At 32.6% G+C, this 26462-nt stretch overlaps 1 protein-coding gene across 5 annotated transcripts in view; it reads left to right on the top strand.

Moving 5' to 3' along the window:
• Positions 1 to 26462, top strand: part of NEBL (nebulette) — a 464176-nt gene that overhangs the window by 310288 nt on the left and 127426 nt on the right. The window contains exons 8-12 of one of the 5 annotated variants that reach the window (XM_074266879.1): positions 3149 to 3246; positions 3370 to 3441; positions 10753 to 10857; positions 17871 to 17981; positions 25046 to 25156. The exons of 2 other annotated variants lie outside the window; for them this stretch is intronic. In XM_074266879.1, the coding sequence (XP_074122980.1) occupies positions 3160 to 3246; positions 3370 to 3441; positions 10753 to 10857; positions 17871 to 17981; positions 25046 to 25156 (486 nt within the window). In that variant the 5' untranslated portion in view covers positions 3149 to 3159. Of the gene's footprint in view, positions 1 to 2301; positions 3247 to 3369; positions 3442 to 10752; positions 10858 to 17870; positions 17982 to 25045; positions 25157 to 26462 lie in introns of those variants that run through there. 2 more of the 5 variants (XM_074266877.1, XM_074266880.1) reach the window with 2 other exon arrangements.

The raw sequence follows: 26462 nt of genomic DNA, 5'->3' as shown, positions 1-26462 counted from the left end.
TCTAAGTTCTAATGGTGATTCTGCCACTGTTATCAGTCATGTTACTTGCTTTCTCCCCTTCTCCCCCCTGCAATTCCCCTGTCTCTGAATGAAAATGTTAAACTAGATAACCTCAGAGGTGCTGGCTGTATCTTAGATTGTTTCTGGAGCATATCCTGAAAAGAAAGAAATCCTTTTTTTCCTCAGTTATTCAGGCCATGATTCTTTATTTTTTATTTTTTTAGAAGCACAGTGGATAGTAAAAACTTATTGATTCATGGGGCTCCTGTTTCAATTAATTCATTATGTCAAAGATTAGAAATATCAAAAAACTGTCCTCCTTGAATGCAGAAGGAAATGGTGTACTATGTATAATAGGATTTCTCCTCACCATCTTGAATCCAAATGATATAGCATCATAAAATGCTGAACTTTCAAAATTATATCTCTCAGAATTTTGGAGATATTCTCTGCCTAAACTCCTAGTCATTTGAAGAAGAAGAAGAAGAAGAAGATTTTTTCTTATCTTCACTCTTTCTACCACTATTACTGATCTATAGCAAGAAGGGTAGGATTGTATTATGGAAGAAGAACATTGGAATCAGATTTGAAAGACAAGGGTGTGAAGCATGGTTCTTTAATTGTGCAAGTTTAACAAGTCCAAACTTCTCTGAGTCTTAGATTCCACATCAATAAAATAGAATTAATCATACCTGAGTTGGAAGTTTTCTTTAATTCAGTAAATTTTATTGTAATAACTGACATACAGTAATAACTGACTTGGAATTTTTATATGTACCACATTTAATGAGGTTATTGGATCAAATGATGTCATCTGTGCTAAATGTTTTATGAACCCTGAAAATCTACCTAAAGACAAACTATTGAATAATAAACCAGTTAGGAGTTTTGAAGAGAATTAGTGAAGACTCACCTTTGGTGTGTGATTCCTTCAACCTCTCTGATGTTCATTTTATTTGTCTGTATATATGGGATAGCAATACCTGTTGTTGCCTACTCCACAGACTGAATGAAAGGCTCAAATTAAAGAAAGAATGTGAAAACCCTTTGTCTAAGATTTTAGAAATGAAAGATATTATTTCTGAGAAAGAAAGTAGAGCTAGAAGCCTTAAGCCTTCAAATTCAGTATTCTCTTTGCCAGTGTTGTACATGGCATTATATTGATGGTAAGATGAAGGATCATTTTGTGAAACAGAACCATTTTCTGGTTCTGCCTCTGGCAAAGATACATAATCCTCTGTAAGTACTAAACTTTAACTTTTATTCTTTGGAATTTTCCAGTTTTCAAGTACATGGCACAGGAACCATAGCTTGAGACTTTAGAGATTATTTAACCTATCTCCTTCATCTTATAAATGAAGAAACTGAGGCTTATTGAAGTAGGGATAGGTATAAAGTCATACAAATAGCAGAGATGGGATTTGTATCCAAGTCCCTTAAATTCAAAGTTTTTTTTCTTTCTTGAGCATGAGCTGCTGGCAAAGAGTCACAGAATTTTCCCCTTTCACTTCTCCAATCTTTTGCCTGGTTTATTCCAATCGCATTTACTGATCATGCCATCTGCACTCTCATTTCATCCCAATTTGTCTTCTGTTTTATCTTCCTCATACTCAGTTCTGATTATTTTACTTTCATATTTGAAATCTTGGAATGTCTTCTCCTCTACCCAAATAAAGTCCCACCTGACATTTAAAGAACTTTGGGTTGTGTTTCCATTATGCTTTTTCCAGTCTTATCTCACCCCCTCTCTCCATAGGCTACTCTTTTCCTCAAACTGGATCATTTGATATCTCTTATGTACATTTCATAGTTTCCTATTGCTGTGATTTTTGTCATCCTGTTTGTATTTTATCATTGTAATGTCCTCTCTCTCAACTCACCTGCTGTGATAATCCTGTGCATCAAAGAATGAAATCTTGTGCCCCTAGAGATCAAGGGAAAAGATCTGATGCTGAGGGTTCTGTTGCAATACAATGATTTTTATAATTGTATATCACTTTGTTTAATGCCATTCAAAATATTTACCAATATTTACCAATATAATAGTATAATCAAGTATCAGCCTCTCACTTTACCTTTGATATTTTGTTACTCTTCTTTTTTTTTCTTGTCTTAGCCTTTCCCTCTACTTTTTATATCTTTTCTTTTTGTGTTTTCCTTCAATTCCTTTCCCTATTCCCTTTTCTCCTATAATAAACTGAGATCTCATCTCAAAATGCAATATAATATAATTATAGAGTTGTGGAATTTTTCTTTAATTCACTAAATTTTATTGTAATAACTGACATTCAGAACTTTTAAAGTTTTCAAGTTGCTTTCTTATTGAAAGAATGAGGCACTTGGAATTTTTATATATACCACATTTAATCTCAATCTCTCTCTGTTTACTTTTACTCTCTGTCTCTTTCTCTCTCTCTATCTCTCTTTCTCTCTCCCAGTTTCCCCTCCTTCCTTCCCTTCCTTTCCTTCCTCCCTTTCTTCCTTCTTAAGTGGGCCTTTTGAAGAAAATGATTTCTGGATTGTGGCTATTAACTAACATTTTCAAGGACATATTTGTCCCTTTTAAATTGAATTCACTAAAAAAAATAAAAATTTTGCGAATTCTTCCTCCACCTTCCCTTTTCAGTCTCCATCAAAGTAGAAGTATGCTTGACATTTAAGGGAAAGCCTTAGTTAGATAAGGTTGGAGAAGCTTCAAGATAACAGGCTTTAGGCTTGCCATATCTTTAGTGTTATAACTGGGCAGTTTTCTCCTAATCTTTTAAGTCCCTTTGACCCTTTCAACCTGTTAGTTTTATGAATGATCTCTTTGTCTCCAAGGATTGAATTAGAGAGCTATAATCTAATCTGTTCTTTGGAATTTCTTAACTAATTTAAAAAAAGTTGACTATAAAAGATCAGACAATTGAATTTATCAGTTAAAAATTATTACTGCTCCTGAGGATTGAAGCTGGCAAATTGTCCATGATGCCTTTCTGTTCCCTCATGCTCAATTGAGATAAAGGATGTCAAGTGTAAGCTAAATAAGGAAGAGGCCTTAGAAAGGTTAAACGCAGTGCAGGATAGCAGTCACTGAGAACTCCAGGAAGCTTCCATATGTAAAAACGGTTACACTGGTAGATTTTAAAATTTTAAAGGAATTTTTCAGAAACAACAAACATGAAAGTTCCCATCTTTGAGGATTGCAAAGATGAAAGCGAAGGAGACAAATCTGGGGAAGAAGATGCAGAAGGTGAAGAAGAAAAGGTGGGTACCACTTATTTGTTTCCCAAAGTGCTTCATTGAAGAACTGTTTTGTATTTTACAAGTTGAGTGATCTTGGATTTATTTTTCCCTTCTCTTTTTAACTTTTTTTTTTTTTTTAAGCAGATATTCCTTAAACCTGTCATTGAAGACCGAAACATGGAATTGGCTAGAAAATGTACCGAGTTAATTAGTGATGTGAGTAAATGAAGTATTTTGTTGATTTTTTGTAATGTATATGGTATTATGTCATCATAAAATTTCAGAGCTTGCAATGACTTGATGGCTTTTGAGACCTATTAGTTAGCTTTGCCATTTTTACAGATGGGGAAAACTTAGGCTGAAAGAGGAACAGTGACCTGCTTGAAGTTATGATTCTAATTAGTGGCAGAATTAAAACTGAGACTACTCATTCTTATCTCATATAGTTTTCTTTCCCCATGCTATCCTATAATTCTGGATGAAATAACAAATATAAAACTTTAGAATCTATTAATTTCTCTGCTTTTGTCTTCTTTTCCTTTTTTTAATTTTATGCCTTATCAAATAAGATACTATTTGTAAAATGCTTAGCCCAGTGCATGGATTGCTATTATTATTATTAATTCTCATTGCCAGAGTAATATTCTGGTTCAGATAGTATAACCCTCTATTAAAAATTCTTGATGGTACTCCATTGTGAAAGATTTTAAATGATCTTTCCTACTTTGTGTTATAATATTCTGATTATTTATGTAATCTACTTGAGGGAATGACTATATCCTATTTACTTCTAAAACTATATTATTTTACCAAAATGACCTTAAAACCATAAAAGTGCGCACTCTGAGTAAGATATGCTCTAGGCCAGAGCTTCTTAAACTGCTCCATATGGGATCATGTAACTGAATGTGAAAGTCATGAAATTATGACATTATCAAGAAATACCCTATACATACCTGGGGTTGTATAAAAAGTTCTCAGGTGTAAAAAAGTTGAAAGTGGAAAATGTTTAAGAAGTCCTGACTAGGCTACCCAACATATGAAAGTGGGGCTGAAGGACTATCATATTGGAGGGCTTGTTAGTCTTTCCTGATGGCACCCTCAGCATTTAAGAGTTGACATTCTAACATTCTAGTTTTTAATTTGTTGTAAATTTATTGTAATTTTGTTGTAAATTCATGATGCTATTTGTTGTATTTTGTTGCAAATTTATGATGCTATCTATAAATTTATCTAAATCTTTTGTGAAGGAATTTGTTTTTGGTCTGTTTCACCTGCTAGCATGATTATTTCCTTAAGTTTATTTCCTCTTATATGGGGTAAGACTGCCAAGATTCAAGGGGAGAGAGAGATAAGTGGAGACCTGTAAGTAGATTGGAAAACAAAGGACTTGTGTTTGAATCTCAGATTTGCTACTGAAAACCTGTGTAGATATGGCCAAGTCATTTCAAGATTCTGGGTCTTTGTTTCTTCTTCTAAAAAAAGATAATGGGTTTAGATTTCAGTCCCAGCTCTTTCTCACACTGCCTGTTTGACCTTGGTCACACATAGGTCTTGAATTGGAAGGGACCTCATATGTCATCTTGCTGTTATGTAGTCTTTTTCAGTATTGTCTGATTCTTGGTGGCCCATTTGGGGTTTTCTTAGCAGAGATACCGGAGTGATTTGCCATTTCCTTCTCCATTTCAACTTATAGATGAGGAAACGGAGCCAAATGGGATCAAGTAACTTGCCCAGGATCACCCAGCTAGGAAGTGTCTGAGACTGGATTTGAACTCAGGAAGATGAGTCTTCATGACTCCAGACTCTGTTCTTTGTGCATTATGACACCAATAGCTGCCCCAATGTATCATTGAGTCCATTTTATAAATGAGAAAATTTTGTAATCAGTTTCCTCACCTCTAAAATAAGTGTTAAACTAGATAAGGTCTCAAGTTTATTAGAACTATCATCATATGATCCCTTCTCACTTTACACCTCATGATCCTGATTATCACATTGCATAAATTCTAGCATCTTTGAATTTAATGGATAAGATGTTGACCTTATCCATTCCTTTTATCATTTTCCAGATATTGATGATATTCTCTTAGCTACTGGGTCTTCAGACTGAGCAGTATGCTTAACATTTTCAGTATGCTATGATAAAGCCCCCCTTCTATAATTTTTCACTTTATTTGCCTTTCTTTAGATGCTGACAAGCTCTGTATCTTCCATGAGGTTTGGTAAGAAGCAATATAGAAGAATTTAGTTGGTTTTAAGGCACAATCTTTAAAAATCTTCCAAATGCCAGATGGTAGATATTATATATTAGATGAAAGTCATTCTCTCATTTGTTCATGCATTTGGTGTACTGTACCCACTTTCCTAGATGTGGTTGCATTAATACACTGTGCAAAAATGTTATTCATTTACTTATTTTTGGCAATACCATTCCTGATGATGAATAAGATTTTTTTCCCATATAGAAACAAATCTGATTAATATATTCAAGTTATTATTGGCAAGGACCCTGATTTCTTTCCTGAATTGTAGTAGCTCAAAAATCAATCTTCTTTTAAATATGCTTTACATTATTTTATACTTAACAACGTAGTAGCTCACTTTTCTTTTCTGTTCACTCACATATCTTTGCAAAATCATCTTGCAGTTTATCTCTATCACATTGACATTTCAGAGCCTGGAAGACTTCAGTGGCAATTGCTAACTTGATAATTTCACTATGTTATCCTCCTTCCAAGTCATTAATGAAATTGGTACTGAAAGCTGGTCCTAGAACGAGTTTAGGTTTCCCAGAGCTTTTTGCTTGGTCTTCTCTCTCATTCATCAAATTCTACTTTATATTATAGAATTTTTTCTGTATCTTTTCTCCTCTATTGGATGGAATATTTTATATGAACAAATACCATAGGATTGTAACTGTGGTATTGGAAGGGTTTTCCAAGGTCATAGTCATTTTATGGGGCAGCTAGATGGTGTAGTAGATAGAATGCTGCACCTGGAGTTGGGAAGACGGAATTCAAATCTGGCAGCAGATTCTTATTAGCTAAGTGACTCTAAGCAAAACACTTCACCTTGTCTGCCTCAGTTTCCTCATTTGTAAAATGAGCTGGAGAAGGAAATGGCAAACCACTCCAGTATCTTTGCCAAGAAAACCCCAAATGGGGTCATGAAGAGTAAGAAATGATTCAAAAATGACTAAACAAATCCTTTTATGAAGAACATGATGAAAAACATGAGCTCCAAAGAATGTTAAATTACCTTCCCAAGTTCATACAAGCAGCAAATTTTAGAGCTGCACTTTGAATTCCAAATCAACACGTTTTCACTATACTGTGCTAGAAATACATCACATTAATTCTTGTAGCCTTTATTATCTCTACCATAGTGTCTTATCCTAAATTAAACTCAATACTTTTTTTTTTTTGGAAAAAGATTGAACCACTTTAGATTAGATGGTTTCTTATGTCCCTTTTCAACAGAGATTTTTTTGCATCATTGTAGAGTTCAATTAGTTAAAATTCTCCTTCTCACCATGTGTCTGTGTTTATTATATTTATCAGTTTCTATTCTCAAGGGGTGACTCAGTTTTTTAAAAAAAATTAATGTGGAACTGAGTCAAAGGCTTTTTTGAAAGTGAAGAAGAGATTAAATACATTGTTCTTATTATTATTTCTCTCAAGAGGATGCAGAACATAGCTCAGGCATGATTTCAATCTTACAGATATAATTTTGTCTTTGTCCCAGCATGTTTAATGTTCCTTAGATGTCCAATGATCCTATCCTTTATTATAGAATTTCACCAGTTTATCTGATGTCCTTGTTATGCTGGAGTTTACAGTAGACATTCTGAAAGTCTTTTTATGGATTCGGCAGAGACCTGCAACTATGAACTAACAGTTCCATATTCCTTTGTCTTCAAAATCTTCTTGTATGTTATACATAGGATAGGAAGACATAAAGGACTAGAAATTGGTATTGCGACTGGGTGTACATAAATCCTCTAACTTGTTCTCTCAAATCCAGGTAGTTCATTTACATTTAGCTTTTAAATGTGGTCTTGAACATTTTTTGCTATTCAGACTTTTATAATTTTTGCATTGTTTTTCAAAACTAAAAAAAATGAAAATTTTCCAAGTGCTTCCTCCCCAAAGATTGGGACAAAAAGTTTGGCCATTATTTTATGTTCATCTGTGACTGAATATTTTGATGTCAAATGGACTTATTAATCATTTCCACTTTGGCTATATTTATAAATCTTCTTGTTACCTTTAGGGTTTCTTATAATGTACTTCTTATATTCTTCTTTACCCATCTACTTTCTATTTTGGGCCTGACTTTTGATACTCGTTGGATTTTCTTGTCATTTATACTTTATATATTTAATTTTTCTGCATGATATTATTTTTTTTTTTTTTAAAGCTGGTAGTGAATTATAGATTTGACTGTCCTTTTTTTTTGAGAGGGTGTTGATTCCACTGCTTCAGTCAAAAAGTGGTCAACTCAATTTTTAAAAAAGTCAGATAAAAAAAGCGGTTAAAGCACTGGAACATCCCATATGCCAATGCTATCTCCTTTCCTTTTGAGAGGGAAGAAGGTATGCTTGAAATGGTTTTGGGATTTGTAGTATGTACATACAACTATTACTACTACTGCTGTTGCTGCTACTATTACTATTATTATTACTTTGACTACATCTATAGAAATGAAATGTTCTCCTTACTCAAGATTAACTTTTCATTATCTTTCCTTGGAAATATAAGTCTGAGCCAAAGGAAATTCCAGTAATCCTTCTATAAAAATAATACTTAACTAATGGCATTCTTTATCCATGTAAAAAGTGGGAATTATTTCTTTGCTGTTATTTTAATGGAAACATTTGGTAGGAACCATAAAATTAGAAAACCTTTTTGATAAGACCCTTTTTTCTTTTTAATTCATGAAATAACACAAACATTTCCATAACAGTAAAATAAAATAAAAAATGATTGCACATAAAACTGCAAATTTATTATATTTAACTTTCTATTCCTTTTAAAAATATAATTAAAGTATCATACAACTTTCTTCACCCACCCTTTTCTCCCTCCTCTCTGCTCTTGAAATGGCTGTCATTAGACATGGAAGTGTACAGTTATGTGTATCTCTCTCTATATATGTATATCTATCTGTGCATAATTCTGTTTGTCAGTTCTTTCTCTACATACAAATGGTGTCTTTCTTCATAGGTTCTTAATTTGGATCTTTATAACAGTCCATATTCCTGGAAATTTCAGGGATGGCTATCAATTAGGGAATGGTTGAACAATATGTGGTATATAATAATAATGGAATACTGCTATGCTACAATAAATGATGAGCTCATTGATTTTTATTTTATATCATCTCATAGATAGATTCATACAAAATAATGAAGAGCAAAATGAACAGAATCAAGAAAATGTATACAGGAATATCAATTTTGTTTTAAATAAACCACTTCTAAAACATAATAAAACAAGAATGGAAAAGAAAGAAAGAGATGAAGAGGGAAAGACTATGAGGGTGTGCATGAATCCTGTCTTTTCTATTTGTCAGTTCAACAAAGAAGGAAGCTAAATATTTAATCCTTTTTCCAGTACTCATGTCCTGAACAAGTTGCTTATGTCAGTGCTTATCAGGAGCCCTCCACTCCATTATTGCACATAACACTACAGTGAAGAATGTGAAAGTGATGAGAAAAAGGTGGTGGTACAAGATTAAAAATGAGTCCAACATTTGTCTAATCATTTTCATAGGTCATTTTGCTGTCACTTAGTTTTATAATGAGCTTTATATAACTCTCTCTTTTTAATTACAAAATAATATTGTTTATGATACCATCATCACTGCTTTAATTACTGATGAGTTTAACAGTTTCCAGAAATCCAAATTATATCTAATATCTGAGGAGAAAGAAATTTGTTTTCCAAATACTTTACAAGTGCTAATGATTTTTTCAGACAATAAAACATTGAAACTTAAGATAGTACTAGATGTCAGTTGTTCATGGACTTGATTATTTCTAGGAATTGTTGCATTGTTGAGATGTCTGATAGGACGCAATTCCCTGTTACTCAGATTTGACTCCACTACGGGTTAAATCATGTCCCTGAAATACAGCTGCATTAGACAAAAGGCCTCTCTAACATGATTATTCTATGAATCAGTGAACAGTCTTATTCCCTAGCACCAGTCTTGTTGCATTTGGTATGATATTGCATAAAACTGTGTTATATTATCCCTTATTATGCTGCCCCTTAGAGAAAACAGGCTTCTTGTTATCTAAGCACAATCGTTCCTTCATTCAGCCGACCAAATGGCATTCCTAATATATATTATCCTGATTTAAAACTATCACTGATTTTCCATGCTTAAATATAATAAAAACCTCCTTTGCCATTCAGAACCTGCCAAAATCTGATTCCTACCTACTTTTCTAGAATTATTTTATACTGGTCCCTTCATGTACATTGAAATATTCTATCAGCACTGGAATATTTTATATACCTTGATATTTTCCTCTCTTCTCCTGTTTCCATGGATGTATATGCCTTTTTGCATGTTAGGAAAAGAATCTTTGTTTCCCATTCTCTGTGCCTTATGCATTATTTTTACATGCCTTCAAGACTCATCTTAGAACTCATTTCTTCCATGTAACCTTCTCTGATTTTCCCTACCTAGAAACAATACCTCCTATATTATTTTTTACTATATTTTGTTTGACTGTGTTCTTAATTATAGCTTAACTTAAAACTTTTTTAAAGTTTAACATAATTTTTTGTATGTCTCATTTATCCATGCTAGGTTATATGTTCCTGGAGGGTAAGCCATTTGAAATCTTTCTAAGCCCATATGAATGAGAGGCAAATATAGAATAGTGGATAGAGAACTAAGCTTGGATCCAGGGTGGTCTGGGTTCAAGTTTGACACTTCCTGGGCAAGTTATTTAACTAATCAGTGCTTGAGGCAGCTCTCTGAGAAGCAGTAGAGAAGCTATGTACCTCCACTGACAGAAATTTTCTTATCAGGGAGTTCCTTATATTGCTGAGATCATAGGACCACTTTACCTCTGTCCTTCAGAGATATTCCCTTGTGCCTAAGCAAATACTGAGGGTTTAACAAACATTTAATTATGAAATTAATATCTCTATAAACACACATATATTTCATAAGGGTTTTCTTATCACACTTTAGAATGAATTCCACTTCTTAGGTATTATTGTTATTTTACATTATTTCCTACAAGGCTTGTTACATATTTGACTAGGTGAATGTGGTATACTAGCTGGTGTTCTCACATGTATAATGACGGATTTTCACTTGATTTCTCAGGTTTTTTTCCAGCTCTTGATTATAAGCATTCCAACCATCTGTATGCATGTGATGGAGAGAGTGCTATTTGGGAAATTTTAAAAAAGTTTCCTACTAGTTTTGTTGAAAAATATGTAACAAAAATAATGTTTTTTTCCCTTTAAGTTTAAACATGTTTCTTTCTTTCTTTTTTAGATCCATTATAGAGGAGAGTATAAAAAATCAAAAGACAAGTGTACATTTGTACCTGATACCCCTCTGCTAAATCACATAAAACATATAGGCGCTTTTATTTCTGAGGTAAGATAATGAAAACTTATAAAATATTTTATTAATAAAAGTGTTTCATTCTTATAAGCATGTAGGTTTCACTTTGAAGTTGGATAGCATACTCAGAAAAAAATCAGATTAATTTTCTATTAAAGACTTGTAACCTATGTTAATATTAATTTAAATAGTTCTTCGGAGATTTTATATTGAATTACCAAAGTATGTGAAGTTCATTATTTATTAATTTATATTTCCAAGTGCATTATAATTACCAATTTGTTGTTCTGTAGGATGGATTTGATTCATATAAAATATGTGTTAAGAGAATTTTAATTTTTTAAATAACAAGTGTAGTATTAATGTAGTTGGTGAAAATGAAGCTAATTTATTTTAATTATTAATTATTAAGGTACTTTGAGAAATAGTCATCATTATTATCACTTTACAGTGATAATTGCATATTGTCACTCACTAGCAGAAACCGTTAGTGGACATGAAAAAATACACTAGCTGTTCCATTTTAATTATTATTATTAAGACCATATATATGTATATATAATATTTCTTAACATGATTTATAAGAAATATATTCATTCATTAGATCAAAATCCATTCATATCCTCTTGCCAAATAATTCTTATATATAGGATCATATATTTTAGAGTAGTAATGAACTTTAGGAGCCACCAAGATTAACCTCCTCATTTTGCAGATGAGGAAACAGACTATAAGAGGTTAAGGAAGTTATTACATAGCTAGTAGTTGTCGAAGCTAAGATTTGAACTTGAGTCTTCCTGATCTTAGTCTTGGTACTCCAGACATTGTACTACCTAATCCTTCTTAGAACCTACACAATGAATTTCAAGAATTCTTCTTGAGCTTTTAATATTTGTTGAATATGAATACAGCACTCAGGAGATCCAACTTTTTTGTTTATTTGTTTCTTTCTTAAATCTTTCTCTCTCTTCCTACACCCTCCCCTTCCTCTCTCCCTCTCCCTCTCCTCTCTTTTTCTCCCTCTTCCTTCTTTCCCTCCTTCCTCCTTCCTCCCTCCCCCTCTCCCTCTTTCCCTATTTTTTACCTTCCCTCCTTCCTTCCTCCCTTCTCTTTCTGGGTCTCTCTCTATCTCTCTCCTTCCTCTCCCTCTCTCCTTTCTTCCTTCCCACTGTCTGTGTCTCTTTCTGTCTCTGTTTCTCAGTTTCTTAGTTTTTTTCTCTCTGTCCCTCTCTGTGTATCTGTCTCTGTCCCTCTTTCTCTCTCCTTTCTCTTCATGATTAGTACACTTTCCTTTCCAGCCCTTAAATACTGCCCTTGAGGATATCTCATAGCACTTCTTAAGCATTAATCAACACTCATAATACTCGGTACTTTCCACCAATGGTGTAGGTCAGAATCCCCAAATGCTCATTCATTGTACATGACTTTTATCCATGGTTTATTATCAATATTTCAACATGAACTGAACATGTTCATTATTTCATAATATTTCAACCCTTTAGGGACTGTGATGCAAAAATTCACAGAATCAGAAGGGAATTCAGTGGCTATCCACTGATCCTATCCTGCCCTGAAAAACAATCCTCTCTTTGATGAGTGGTATTCTGCATGTGATCACTCTAAATGAGAAGAATCACACATTTTGCACGAGTCATTTTGTAGATCCAAAAACTGAGGTTCAGTGATGTGACTTGCTTAAATTACACAAGTGGTAAGTAGAAGAACTGAAATTTGAACTACATCTTCTAACTAATCTCAGTATTTTCAAAAAAACAACTAGATGTAATACTTGGATGTGCAAAGAGCCAGATGTGGACTTGATGTCATAAAGGACTTCCTAGCTGTTGGAGTTATGCAAATAAAAAATGGACTGCTTTGTGAGGTATTGTGGATGACTACATGCTGAGTCTGAACTTTAATCCCTGAAGGGTTCAAATATGAAGTGAGTCTGCAATGGTCTTCAGCATATACAGTGGATCCTCTTTGAAGAAAGATTGAAGAGAAACCATGGATAAAATGAATGAACATTTTTTTGATTTTTGACCTATTCAATTGGGGAGGGTACAGAGTATTACTAGCAGCTTTGGGGGGAAGTAGAGGATCCACATCAATGAGATCCACTGGAGCATTTAATTTCTTTTGAGCCTTGAATTTTGCCAGTTTTTTCTTACCTTTGTAGAAGAATTTCCTGAAATTATGACCATGCAAATTTTCTTGTTGCATGTTAAGAATTGGATTCCGAAGGTATAAGTAACCTGGGTAGAAAGACAATAGTGCTAAAGTTTACATTCAATTCCCAGTGTTCTTTCTCTGGGTGTAGCTGTTACTGTACATCATTGATCAACTGGAAGTGACTTGGATCTTCTTTATGTTGAAGATATCCACTTCCATCAGAATATATCTTCATACAGTATTGTTGTTGAAGTGTATAGGGATCTTTTGGTTCTGCTCATTTCACTCAGCATCAGTTGATGTAAGTCTCTCCAAACCTCTCTGTATTCATCCTGCTGGTCATTTCTTACAGAGAAATAATATTCTATAACATTCATATACCATAATTTACCCAACCATTCTCCAATTGATGGGCATCCATTCATTTTCCAGTTTCTAGACACTACAAAAAGAACTGCCACAAACATTTTGGCACATAGAGGCCCCTTTCCCTTCTTTAGTATTTCTTTAGGATACAAGCCCAGTAATAGCACTGCTGGATCAAAGGGTATGCACATTTTGATAACTTTTTGGGCATAATTCCAGATTGCTCTCCAGAATGGTTGGATTCTTTCACAACTCCACCAACAATGTATTGTGTCTCAGTTTTCCCACATCCACTCCAACATTCATCATTATTTGTTCCTGTCCTCTTAGCCAATCTGACAGGTATGTAGTGGTATCTCAGAGTTGTCTTAATTTGCATTTCTCTGATCAGTAGTGATTTGGAACACTTTCATATGAGTGGATATAGTTTCAATTTCATCACCTGAAAATTGTCTGTTCATATCCTTTGACCATTTATCAATTGGAGAATGGTTTGATTTCTTATAAATTAGGGTCAATTCTCTCTATATTTTGGAAATGAGACCTTTATCAGAACCTTTAACTGTAAAAATATTTTCCCAGTTTGTTACTTCCCTTCTAATCTTGTTTGTATTAGTATTGTTGTACAAAAGCTTTTTAATTTGATGTAATCAAAATTTTCTATTTTGTGATCAATAATGATCTTTAGTTCTCCTCTGGTCATAAATTCCTTCCTCCTCCACAGGTCTGAGAGGTAGACTATCCTCTGTTCCTCTAATCTATTTATGATCTCATTCTTTATGTCCTAAATCATAGACCCATTTTGATCTTATCTTGATATATGGTGTTAAGTGTGGGTCCATGCCTAATTTCTGCCATACTAATTTCCAGTTTTCCCAACAGTTTTTTCCAAATAATGAATTCTTATCCCAAATGTTGGTATCTTTGGGTTTGTCAAACACTAGATTGCTATAGATGTACCCTTTTTTGTCCTTTGTATCTAATCTGTTCCACTGATCAACTGGTCTATTTCTTAGCCAATACCAAATGGTTTTGGTGAATGCTGCTTTATAATATAGCTTTAGATCAGGTACAGCTAGACCACCTTCTTCTGACTTTTTTTTTCCATTAATTCCCTTGAAATTTTTGATCTTTTATTCTTCCATATGAATTTTGTTGTTATTTTTTCTAGATCATTAAAATAGTTTCTTGCAAGTCTTATTGGTATAGCCCTAAATAAATAGATTAGTTTGGGAAGTATTGTCATCTTGATTATATTTGCTTGGCACTAAATGTCTTTCCAATTATTTAAATCTGATTTTATTTTTGTGGCAAGTGTTTTGTAATTTTGCTCATATAATTCCTGACTTTTCTTTGGTAGATGGATTCCCAAATATTTTATACTCTCAACATTTGTTTTGAATGGACTTTCTCTTTGTATTTCTTGCTGTTGCATTTTGTTGGTGATGTATAAAAATGCTGAGGATTTATGTGTATTTATTTTGTATCCAGCAACTTTGCTAAAGTTGTGAATTATTTCTAATAACTTTTTATTAGAATCTCTGGGGTTCTTTAAGTATACCATCATATCATCTGCAAAGAGTGCATACAGCTCTTTCTGAATACTCTGTTATTTCCTGTATTAACAAGCTCATTAAATGACTTTAAGTATTGAATGTCAATGTGAATGAGCTTGAAAAAAGCACATCCATTGATTTTGGTACAGTTATTTTATATGATCCTCTCAAATCAATAAAAACTTAACTATCTTTAACTTTTTTTAAATGTGAGGAAAGTCAATCCAAATATTTATTGAACCTAATAACTAACAATTATGAACTAGTTGAATGGCAAATACAGTAAAGGCTAGTGACTAGATTGATGTTCCACTTGTAGTTATCAGAAGTTATAGTAGAAAATTATATAAATATTTTCTGGGACACTTTCAAATTCTGAGGGGAAAGGACAAAATAATGTTGAGATATACATATATGTTGAGGTTCTGGGATAAATTTTTCAACTTAATTCTATAAATAGTTATGGATAGCCTACTCTGTTTTGGTACTATGCTGGAGAGGTAGAGACAAAAAATGCCATTGTTTGTTGTCCTTAAGAAGTTTACAATTCAATAGTGGGGAAGTGACATGTACTGAAATATAGTCAGCAGGGTTTGGAAGTGGAGGAGTCAAGAGCATGTTAAGTTTAAAAGAGAGCTCCAAGAAAAATACTATGAGAAATTTGAGAAAGGACAGATTAACCTGAATGGGGGAGAGGGTGGTGGTTGAGGAATTGGGCCTAAAGAAAAAAGAAAAATCAGCAAAGATGAGTCTATTTTATTCTAAGCATGCAGGAAAGTATGAGCAAAGACATGGAAATGGAAGATGGGAGAAAAATAATAGGGATTGTCTAGTTTCTCTGAAACATTCCATATTACAGAGTATGGAAAGGAATGAAATTCATTCATTAAGCACCAATACCCTTGTGGACATTGTCTGGTATAAGGATAAGACACCCATAAAAATGACTTACACTATTACATGATGTTGTAAACCAAAAAATTGATATAAAGTCCTAGGAGGAAAGTGTGTACTAATAACAGAAGATTTCAGGGAGGATCTGGCATTTGAATTGGATACTAGAAAAAATGTGTCTCCGAAATATTTCCTGATTCACCTCTCTGTCTTTGTTCATATTTTTCAATGCACCAAGAATGCATTCTTTCCCTTTCCCTGTTGGAATTCTACTCACTACATCCCTTAAGGAATGGTGAACCAACTTTGGAAATGTGGGAAATGAAATAGTTAAAAGTTTCTGCACTAATAATTACTTGGATTAGGTCTATGATTGGCCAATCTGGCTAAGAGGAGGGAGAAATAATCTTTTTTTTTCTTTTTAACCTGTTTTATATAATTTAACATGGCAGTTATTAAGGAAGCTGCTCTAATTTGTATCCTCTTCCTATGGAAGACAGTTGCAAATGTGGGTCTGGATTTTGAATTGAAATCAGGTCTAAGGAATTACATTTAGAAGTCACTGTCTTTGAGGTGAATTTAGGGTATAGAAAGTGTAAAAAATAAAAAAAATGTAGTGAACTGCATTGGGGAATGTACATAGTATAAACTTAATAAATGTTAATTAATTAAAAAGACGATCAAATTAAATGTTTCATTTTTAATTTATGGAATAAAACATTTCTATAAAATAATATAAAAAGAAAGATAATTGCACATGAAATTGCAAGTCTATTATATACAACTTGCTATTCATTTTAAATATATTCACAAATTATCATGTAACTAACAGAGTATTAAGAATAGTAAAAGGAGACAGAAGGAAAAAGTCAGAAATATAGGAGAACCATGGGGATTTATTTGTTAAAGAAGTCAAGGGACAGACATTTTAGTCAAGTGTTATTTGCTACATTGCTACAGATAGATTAAAGAATAAAACTGAAAACCAAAATATTTTGTTTTTAGGAAATCAATGAAGATTAAAAAGTAGAATTTGAATATTGTGAATAGCTGAGGTTGAATATATGGTGAAAAATGGAAGTAGTGAATCCAAATTTCACTAGCAGCTTAACATCTAACATTTATGCTGTTCTTTCAGATTGGCTTTAAATATATTTTCTCACTTGATTTTCCATTGTCCTTGTAAGGAGAGATTAAATGACTTTTCCAAATTTCTGAGGCAATATTTAAATTCATATCATCATGATCCTAGCACTTTATACACTGTCATCTAGCCTCTATTAATAAGTATTTGTTGGTTAGTTAATAGTTCCTCACTTGTAATGAAACTGTTCTGCCATGTTCTTTTCCAGTGAATGGGATAAGAGGTCACTATTCTTTGCATTTAATTTCTGTCATAACTATTTAAGAGAAATTTGTAAAATCTGGATTGTTTTTTTTCTTCTGAATCATTTTGCTGTGGAGTAGAAAAAGAGGAGTAGGCAATCTGTTGGGTTTATATTTTACCTGCTTTTGCCAAGAGGAAATTATGTGAGTGGGTGTCATTCTGTCTTGGTAGATTTAAACATTCAATGTGGAGAATTAGCAGTATTTTAAAGGCTGTGGATAGAAGAAAGCTACTTATTAGTTATTATACAAGTTAGTTATTCTGGTCTTTATATTTTGCTTTTTTCTAGTGAACTTTAATTTCTTCGACTTTCTCAAAAATTCATGTCCCATTATTCTGATGTTTGTTTCACCAGTGTCCAAAATGTACAAATATCTTTAAATTTTCAAATACATAGATAATTTGGCTTTTTTCAAACATGAAGATAATAAATGGATATAACAACATTTTTACTTCTTTGCTTGTTTCATTCAAAGCTGTCTCTACAATCTCTTGAATTCAGTTTTCCATCTCTTAGTACCTTTCCTAAAAGTTTCAGTGTATAAAAGTCTTAAAAGTTTTTTTTTTTAATTTTTGATCTTCAGTTCAATTCTCATAGATTGGTTCTTTTAATCCTCTTTTTGTATCCATGGCAAAAGACAAAAATGTTTTTTTTTATTCTGTTTCACCAGGCAAAGTACAAAGGCACTATCAAGGCAGACCTTTCCAATTCTCTGTATAAGCAGATGCCAGCCACAATTGACAGTGTATTTGCAAGAGAAGTTTCACAACTTCAGAGTGAGGTAAAGTTTTACAAAACTGTTGTTTGGTCATGGAAAACAAAGACATAATCTAATAAAATAATTTAGAATGAATGATCATTTACATAATTATATGTAATAATTATTTATAATGAGTATTCAGAATTGCTTATAAAAATGTGGGCATCCATAGTCTAATGCCCAGTCAAGATCCAGTGGTATTTGTATTGCTTCTATTAAAGAAAAAGAAAATAGATATATGTTTTTTTAAGTAGAGGGCAATGCTTTTTGTCAAAAGTTTCATTCAGTGGGGTTTTGTGGTCATATGATACATTGGGATCCGATGCACATACCTTTCCTTAATGATAACTTGGCAAATATTGTGTTAACTGATAACATGTTAATTCACCTACACTGAAAGTGATACTTAGTCTCCGCTTGAAATTCCTGTATAGGAAATGCTTTATCGCCAAAGACATACTACTGATGGATAGATCTGCTCTTAAAATTTTTTAATGATGTAAAAAATAAATTGACTTTTTTTGCATTTTCTAGCTCCATTTTCCACCTCATAATTCTTCAGGTACATGAGGTCAACACTCATGTCCTCTGTGTTCCCAGAGTCATACCTTCTCATGGTAAACAAAAAACAGTTCCTTCAAATGATTCTATATGACACAAATGAAAATTATTCACAATTCTGGTTGCCTTGTCTTCAACTTTGCTAGTTTAACAAGGTTATTCTTAAATTATGATGCCTAGAACAAACATGAGACTATCTTTGAGGTTTGATGAGGGCAGAGTACAGTGGGACTGTCACTTCCCAATCCTAAAAGTTGTGATCTCCCAGTGCAGCTCAAGATCCCACCAGCTTTTTGGATTTTCCTCTTACACCTTGCCTCACACTGAGCTTTCAGTCCACTAAAACCCCTTGATATTTTTCAACCAAATTGCTGTATAACCATGGATCTATCTTATATTAATGATGCTGATATCTTGAACTTACACTTTAGGCTTTACATTTGTTCCCAGTAAATTCACCAATCTATCAGAATGTTTTTGAATCATGACTCCATCATCCATTATGTTAAAAAATTTTCCCAGCTTCATGCCATCTACCAACTTTATAATTATGCTATTTGTGCCTTTATCCAAAATGCAGATAAAAATATGAATTAGTCCAAGGCCAATGGCAGATTTGTGGAGTATTCCATTACAGAATCATTGCTATGTTGGCATTGAAGTATTAATTTCTATTTTCTTTTTAGTGATTGCCATTCATCTCAAATGGTTGGCACTGTAGTAAAGACAGATCAGGAAGAATGAGTCAAGAAGCTGCTGGGATGAATGGAGGGCTACTTTTTGAACCTACAGTTAATAGTTCAAGATCCATTTAATTGTCCCTTTGGTTACTTAGGTAGGCACCCAGGGCATAATGGATACAGATCCATATCTGAGGTCCAGGAAGATCTAAGGGCAAGTCCTTGCTTTGTTATCCTAGACAAGTCACTTAAAGTCTTGATGTTCTACGCATCTAAAGTTATATATTGCAGAAAAGATATCACCTAGCATTGATAGCATGCATTTCCTTAATTATCCCATGCTAATGAATTTGTAAGTCTAGCTGTTATCCCAAACATACTGCTCGTGTTTCTGTCTTTTCCACAAGAATACTTCAGTGTTCTAATAAATCCATGAATGATCCATCATAGTGTGGATATTCCCTCACTGGTACAAATCACAGTTTTGTCTTGAGTGAAACTGAATTTCTGAGTATTATTTGCTCACTTTCCTATCTTCTTTAGCTCTTTCATTCAATTCTCTTTCTCTGTTATTTTCAACTTTATGATATTCAAATTATCATGATTTATAGTTCAATGTGGAGTAAGAGTGTAATGTATTTGTGAAATGAATATGTAGATGAGATCAAATCCTGAATCTGTTTCTGATCTCCTGTTTTCCAGGACAAATCAGAGTTCTTTTCATCTTTTCACTAAACGCTTTGATTATCTCTGTAAACTTTTACCTTTCAGTGAGTAGCTTTCTTCCTGTTCACTGGCTTACAACATTATAAGGAGTTCCTAACTCTTCTTGGAGATAGGACTTCTTTCAAGTCCTATACATTTACCTGAAGTTCTCTCCTCTAGCCCTGATATATAAAAAAACAAAACATAGTTTAAAGTCCTATGTGGACAGACCATCCTTTTCTCTTCATCTTATATTCACTGTTGTTTTTTTTTTTTGTTTTGTTTTTTTTTTTTGGCAGAGAATTCTTAACTTGTTTCATAGAGCTTGAAAACAGATAATTCTTTTTTAAATGTTGAGCCTTGGTATCATTTCCAGAACATCTTTTAGTACTTAGTAATTATAAAATCCAGTCTCTACTTAAGTCAGCAGTAAAGAAATCTCAGATACAGACTGTGAAGCTAAAAATATAGAAGATTGAGATTCTACATCCCTGACCATGACTAACACATACTTTATTTTTACCTCCAACATCTGGTTAAGCTTCCACTTGCTGATATAGGCTACTTTATAAAGCAAATAATTATATGCTGTTCTTCATGTAAATGACAAGAAACAATTATGCAATAATTACAAAATAGAAGCAAATCCTTATTTTGTTACTTTTCAACAAAGGTAACATTTTCAGATCTTTAAACACTATTTTGGGACTAAGGGGGTTTTTCTCAATTTTGCAAACTCTGCGTGTGTGTGTGTGTGTGTGTGTGTGTGTGTGTGTATGTGTGTGTGTGTGTGTATGTGTGAGACAGAAAAAGAGAGAGAATTTAAGTAAATTTAATGGTATATTTAATAATTTATAATTTCTTCTATAAACTTTTTATATTTTGTAATTTCTTCTATAATAATACAGAATTAATCCTTTTAATTTACATATTATGATAGTTTTCCCAAGAAAACTCATAGACTTTAGCAACAAAAAAGATTTTTATTTTTACATATCCATTGTGTGAAGAGTCTTATGTTTGTCATTTATACAGTGTAAAAGTGAAATGTGTGTACATGCTCTAGAAATTTCATTTTCTGTATAGACATGATGAAAAATGCTGCAAAACTCAGAATTTTTTCATCCCCTTTGCTCTAATATAATAAAAATGTATTTTTTGATTTTTTTCTTTTTGGGACAACCAGATATAAACCAGATATAAATAAGTCTTATGCTTGTGATTGGGAAATTCAGTCTTCCATCTTGAAAAAGTTCTAATCCCTTAAGAATGGATCCCATTCTTAAATGGCTATTACAGCTTCTTCCAGTTCTCCCAAATAGATCTAGCCTATGTCTGCTTAGCTTAGGTTAGAAGATTAGAGCTGAGTGCTAGGAGCTGAATTTGAGATTTATGTAGCAGAAATCCTGTAATACATGCCTAACCACAGTTCTGTAATAGCAATGACTATTCAGCCTCTAAGGTCCCATACTAAATGGAGAATATTAAAACAGAATGTTTTTCATTCACTTTAGCCAAGTCAATACTCCTTTATGGGTTGAAACCAAAATAGCATATGCATTTCAAATATATAAGCAAAATTTCAGAATTTAAATTATGGAATGGAGTCATAAAGTTGGGAGTCTAAGATCATTTGGTCAAATTCCCCTGTTTTATAGGCAAGGAAATTTAAGTCCAGAGAGATTAGAGGCAATAGTTAAACTAGAACCTGAATCTTCTTACTTTTAATACGGTTTGCTATCCTATTAAAAATAGAACAAAGCAAAACAAGGACTATTTTGTAATTTCTTTAAAAGATAAGCATTAAAGAATGAAAATATTTAGTCACTCAAAGAGCTGAAGAATGAGCACTAGTACTGTAGTCTTGCTTTGGGTCCTTATTCATGGTTTGCACTAAGCTTGATTATGAATGGTTTGGGGGAAGAAAGTTGGCTCTATTGGCTGCCAAAGCACTGGTTGGAATTGTGTGTGAGATATTCTATCAGAAATAGTGTCTAACAAAAGAAAAATTTTCTAAGATCAAGAAAAAAAGGAAAGAAAGAATAAGCAGATAAGTGTGACCTCTTATTGGTGGTGTATTGAGAGTCTAGAGACCAAAGACCAAGCTAGAAGTTAAGAGTGTCCTTCAAAAACAGTCATGGATTGCTTCAAAGTTTTTGGGAAGAGGGGTTAGATCATATGGCAGCCTCCAATGACATCATTTGAAATTAAAGCATGGATACTTAAAGCTTTTGTGATTTTGTTAGTTTAGTAAACTCAGTTAAAGAACTCTTGCCATCAGTGCAGATTTCAGTCCTTCTATCAGAAAGTGAATAAGTTCTTTAGGAGTAGATCATGACATAGAAAGGTGAGGCCCTTGTACAAAGTTATAGGATTAGTAAGTATTAGAGGTGGAATTTAAACCCAAGATTTCTTTATTCCAAGCCTAGCACTCTATTCATTCCTTCTCAGTGCTTCTAATTAATACCATAGTAAATGGTACTTTCTTCAGTAAATATTTATTAAGTATTAACTACACATACACTCACACATATACTCATACTCCCTATAGTTCATACTTAATATTTACTGGTGAAATACAGTGTGTGGTATATATACACACATACATACATGTATGAGTCTACACACATAAGGGTATACGCAAATATATATGTATCATAGATTCTTTGTGGGACACAAAGATAAATGAAATGTGATCTTTGACCTCAATCAGAAAATGACATTCCATTTCCTTTCCATTCTGAAATATTGGAATCACAAGTTTTGTTAATATCTTGGCCAAAATCAAGTTCAAAGTTCAGTTTAAAAATTCAACAAATATTTATTTACTTTGAGGAGTTTCCTGATAAATCTGGGCAGCGTAAAAATTGATCTAAGATATATACACTGACTTATACAAGCTGACTTATACAGCTTGACTGTATAGCTAGCAATAGTTTCTTCATTTTTCTTTGAATTAATTTTACATAAATAAAAAAAGCAAAATGGTAAACACAACAGATAAGGAATATTAAAAACAATAATAAAAAGGCATTTTTGATTCATATGAAAAACTATCATATTTCACTCAAGTAGTATGAACTTATCTGTATATTTTTGACATTCTTATGCTGTTAATTTAAGTATCTTAAATGACTCTTTATGGGACTTTGTTCCAAATAAGGCACGTTCATTATCTAGTTTTTCTAGCCCAATATTTTATTAAATTTTTTACTCCAGTGCTTCATAGTAGCAAGGAAGTGAACCTTGGTTCTTGAAACCCAATGCCACTTCAGCATAAATTCCAGGAAGTCTTTTCCTGCTGGAAAGTCTTTGGATACAGCTCCAGCAATTGGTTATGCAAACCCCTTTCCCCAAAGTTATAACAATTTTTTATTGTCAAATATAATACTTTTTCCCTATCTGCATCCTTTTTGACCTCCCTGAAGCCTTTGCCACTTTTGATCTTCAATTTTTCCTTTATTTTTTCCCCTCTAAACTCTCTTATAACACAACTTTTCTTTTGGTTCTCCAGTTTATGTGAATGCTTTTCAGTCTCCTGTGTTGGATATTCATTCAGGACATACCTAAATAATCCAACCAGTAGGTGTCCCAGTGGATTGCAATTCTAGAAATACTCTCACAGTCAGGTACTATCTGACATAAAAAACCATGAGACATTTTATGGGAGTATATATTGCTCTTGATTATGTCAACTTCAGTTTTTTATCTTCACTCAAACTTTTCTTTAATATTGGGTGTCTTCTCTTGGGATTGGATACATTGAGCTCTATCAATACCACTGTATTTTCTGACCCTGATTTTTTATTGGTGCTTTCCTAAGGAAAGCATTTATGATACTGGGACTTCTTCCTCTATGGCTGTTTTTTCTGTTCATAATCATGAGATTATGGTTCATTTGATCACAGGTTTTGAGCTGGAAAGGAAATTTTTTTTTTATCACAATAAACAAAATGATGATCTGCTCATTTCCTCATCACAATCTCATTTTTTATTGTAAGCATTGTATTGTAGATAACATTTTACAATAAAATGTAACATTCACTGCATAGCATTTATATAACAAACAATTGAAATTATAAGACATTGGAATTAGTATTATGAAAGTAGAAAATTATCTTTAAGATTGCCCTCTGCAATTCTATTGCCCACATTTTTTAATATCAATACAATTAATTGCTTTATATTTTGATAAGATAGCTTTAATTATATAATAAGTATCAGCTTATAAAAGCAATTTGGTAATGGAGAACATTATTTGTCATAATAGTGATTTCATCAGACTAGGGAACTCCCAATATGGAAACTTAGTTTTCAATACTGATTGGTAACTTGTCTGTAACTTATAGTTTTAGGTGATTTATTGAGTAAGATAGTCACAGCAGGGATGTATCTAGTAGGAGGTTTTAAACCCATATCTTGACTCCAAAATCATTCCTCAATTGACCACCTCATATATATTTCTTTATTCATAATAAATTTTGATATTGACTCAGCAAGACAAAAGTTTTAGGCAAAGAATTTTTGAAATATTCTAGTGATTCCATAAAAATCTGGAAACTTGGAGATCATTTAATTATATGAAAAAAATTATTGTAAGTGGTATATTTTTCTGATGTTGGTTTAAATGTCTGGAATTTGCTGCTGTCATAACTGTAGCTATATAATGTCAAAACAATCTCTAGATGGGTGAACAATACAGGAACCACATGGTTCTTTTGCCTACACTATGCAAAACAGCTGCTTTTCTTAATCTTCTCTTTTTTTGGTTTAATTTGGCATTATATAGATAGACCAAGAATGTATTGAAATAACCTGAAAGATTCTGAAATCCTTTGGATTTCTGCAATTTGTGGATTTGGGATGGATCTTAGTAAACATTCATTTGTGGGGAGGAAGATTTTGAATATTAGCTAAAGGGTTAAAATTAGAAGTTGAAATAGTAGTATCAAGAATTCCATAATTTACCTTGATTAGATGTTTAAAAATAAATTCCACTCTGTGGTGGAATTACAGTGATAAGAAAAAAATTATAAATTTTGTAAGCTAATAATTATGGTTCTTATTGAACAAAAATAAAAAGATTAATATTTAATAGAACAAAGAAAGAAAAAAATCACATGCATTTTTGTTTTCAAGGTTCTCTACAAACAGAAACATGATGCTGCAAAAGGAATATCAGACTATTCACATATGAAAGAACCTCCTGATGTAATGCATGCCATGGAAACCAGTAAACATCAAAGTAATGTAAGAGTGTTTGTTTATCATTTGTCTGTGAGAGACATACAGCCATATTATGTCTCTGTCCCAACAGCAGTTTAAACTGCTGCATAGTTGTTTTTTTTTCTCCTCAATGACACATACTAGTTATATGCCCTGGATAAAGTAATTTATTCTCTAGGTCCAGTAGGCCACAGGTGTCAAATCCAAATAAGAAAAGGAGGTCACTCCTTTCTGGCTGCTCAGACTTAGTTTTAAATAATTCGTTTTATGGATTTTAGTTTTGTATTTTTAAATTTACTTTTGTATTTTTAATTTATTTTGTTAAATATTTCTCACTTACACTTACACTTTAATCTGATTCAGGGGCATTAGAGAATGTGGCCAGCTGGCAACTCTTCTCTGGCTAACTCCATAATGTATAGGTTAATGGATAAGAAAAAATGCTAGTTTGTGTTCTGTTTTATTCCCAGGAAGGCCTCTTTGCCAGTGAAATCACAGAGCAAAGCCCTATCCCTATCTCAAGAACAAGTGGTAGTAATCTTTGCCATAGGAGACCTTTAATAAATGATTATTGAGTTGAATTGCATTGATTTAGCAATCAAAATACAATATTTCCTTTTTTTTCCTTCTAGGAATATTTTATTACATATTTAAATATAATAAGGCCAATTCATCTTTTCTAGAGCAGAGCTGGGACTGTGATGCTCCCATATTCCTCAGGTTTTTTAATTGAAAAGTTATTCTAACTGGAGCAAAAAACACAAGCAAATCCTTAAGCACACTTTAAAGTTCAGAATTACTGTGAATGTAGACCATATTTTATAGATCTGCCCTGAAGACACAAACTGATATTTCATTTTAAAGGGTTAAAATATACTTGTGATATACTGAGGATTTTAAAAATATAATATATATATGTATATATATTTATTTTTTTATATCTTTTATGTATTTTTTCATAATTTTATATAATTTCACTATGTAGAACTCTGACTTCAGGATCATATACTTCAATAGGTATAATCTGCAACAGGTACATACTTTGGAAGTAGCTGATTAGCCTTATTACATTAGTATAAGTAGAAGATAAAATAGGAATCCAGTGAGATTTTACTTTTAACTGACTATGTCAGAAAATCAAAGTTATTTTCCAATCATGGGTTAAATTTCATCAAAAGAAAATATGTGTCAAAGTTATGACTGGTCACAATGTAATTTCCAGAGGGGTGTATAATTTTGAATTTCCAACCTAAGGTGCTATGATTTAACTATTTCAAAAACAAAACAAACAAGAAAAAACACTATCAAAACTGGGAATGAATCCAAAAAA

The sequence above is a fragment of the Sminthopsis crassicaudata genome, chromosome 5 (assembly GCF_048593235.1).
Source record: "Sminthopsis crassicaudata isolate SCR6 chromosome 5, ASM4859323v1, whole genome shotgun sequence".
Taxonomy (NCBI): Eukaryota; Metazoa; Chordata; class Mammalia; order Dasyuromorphia; family Dasyuridae; genus Sminthopsis; species Sminthopsis crassicaudata.
Note: the sequence above shows the minus strand (reverse complement) of the source record. Positions and strands in the feature narration are given on the sequence as shown.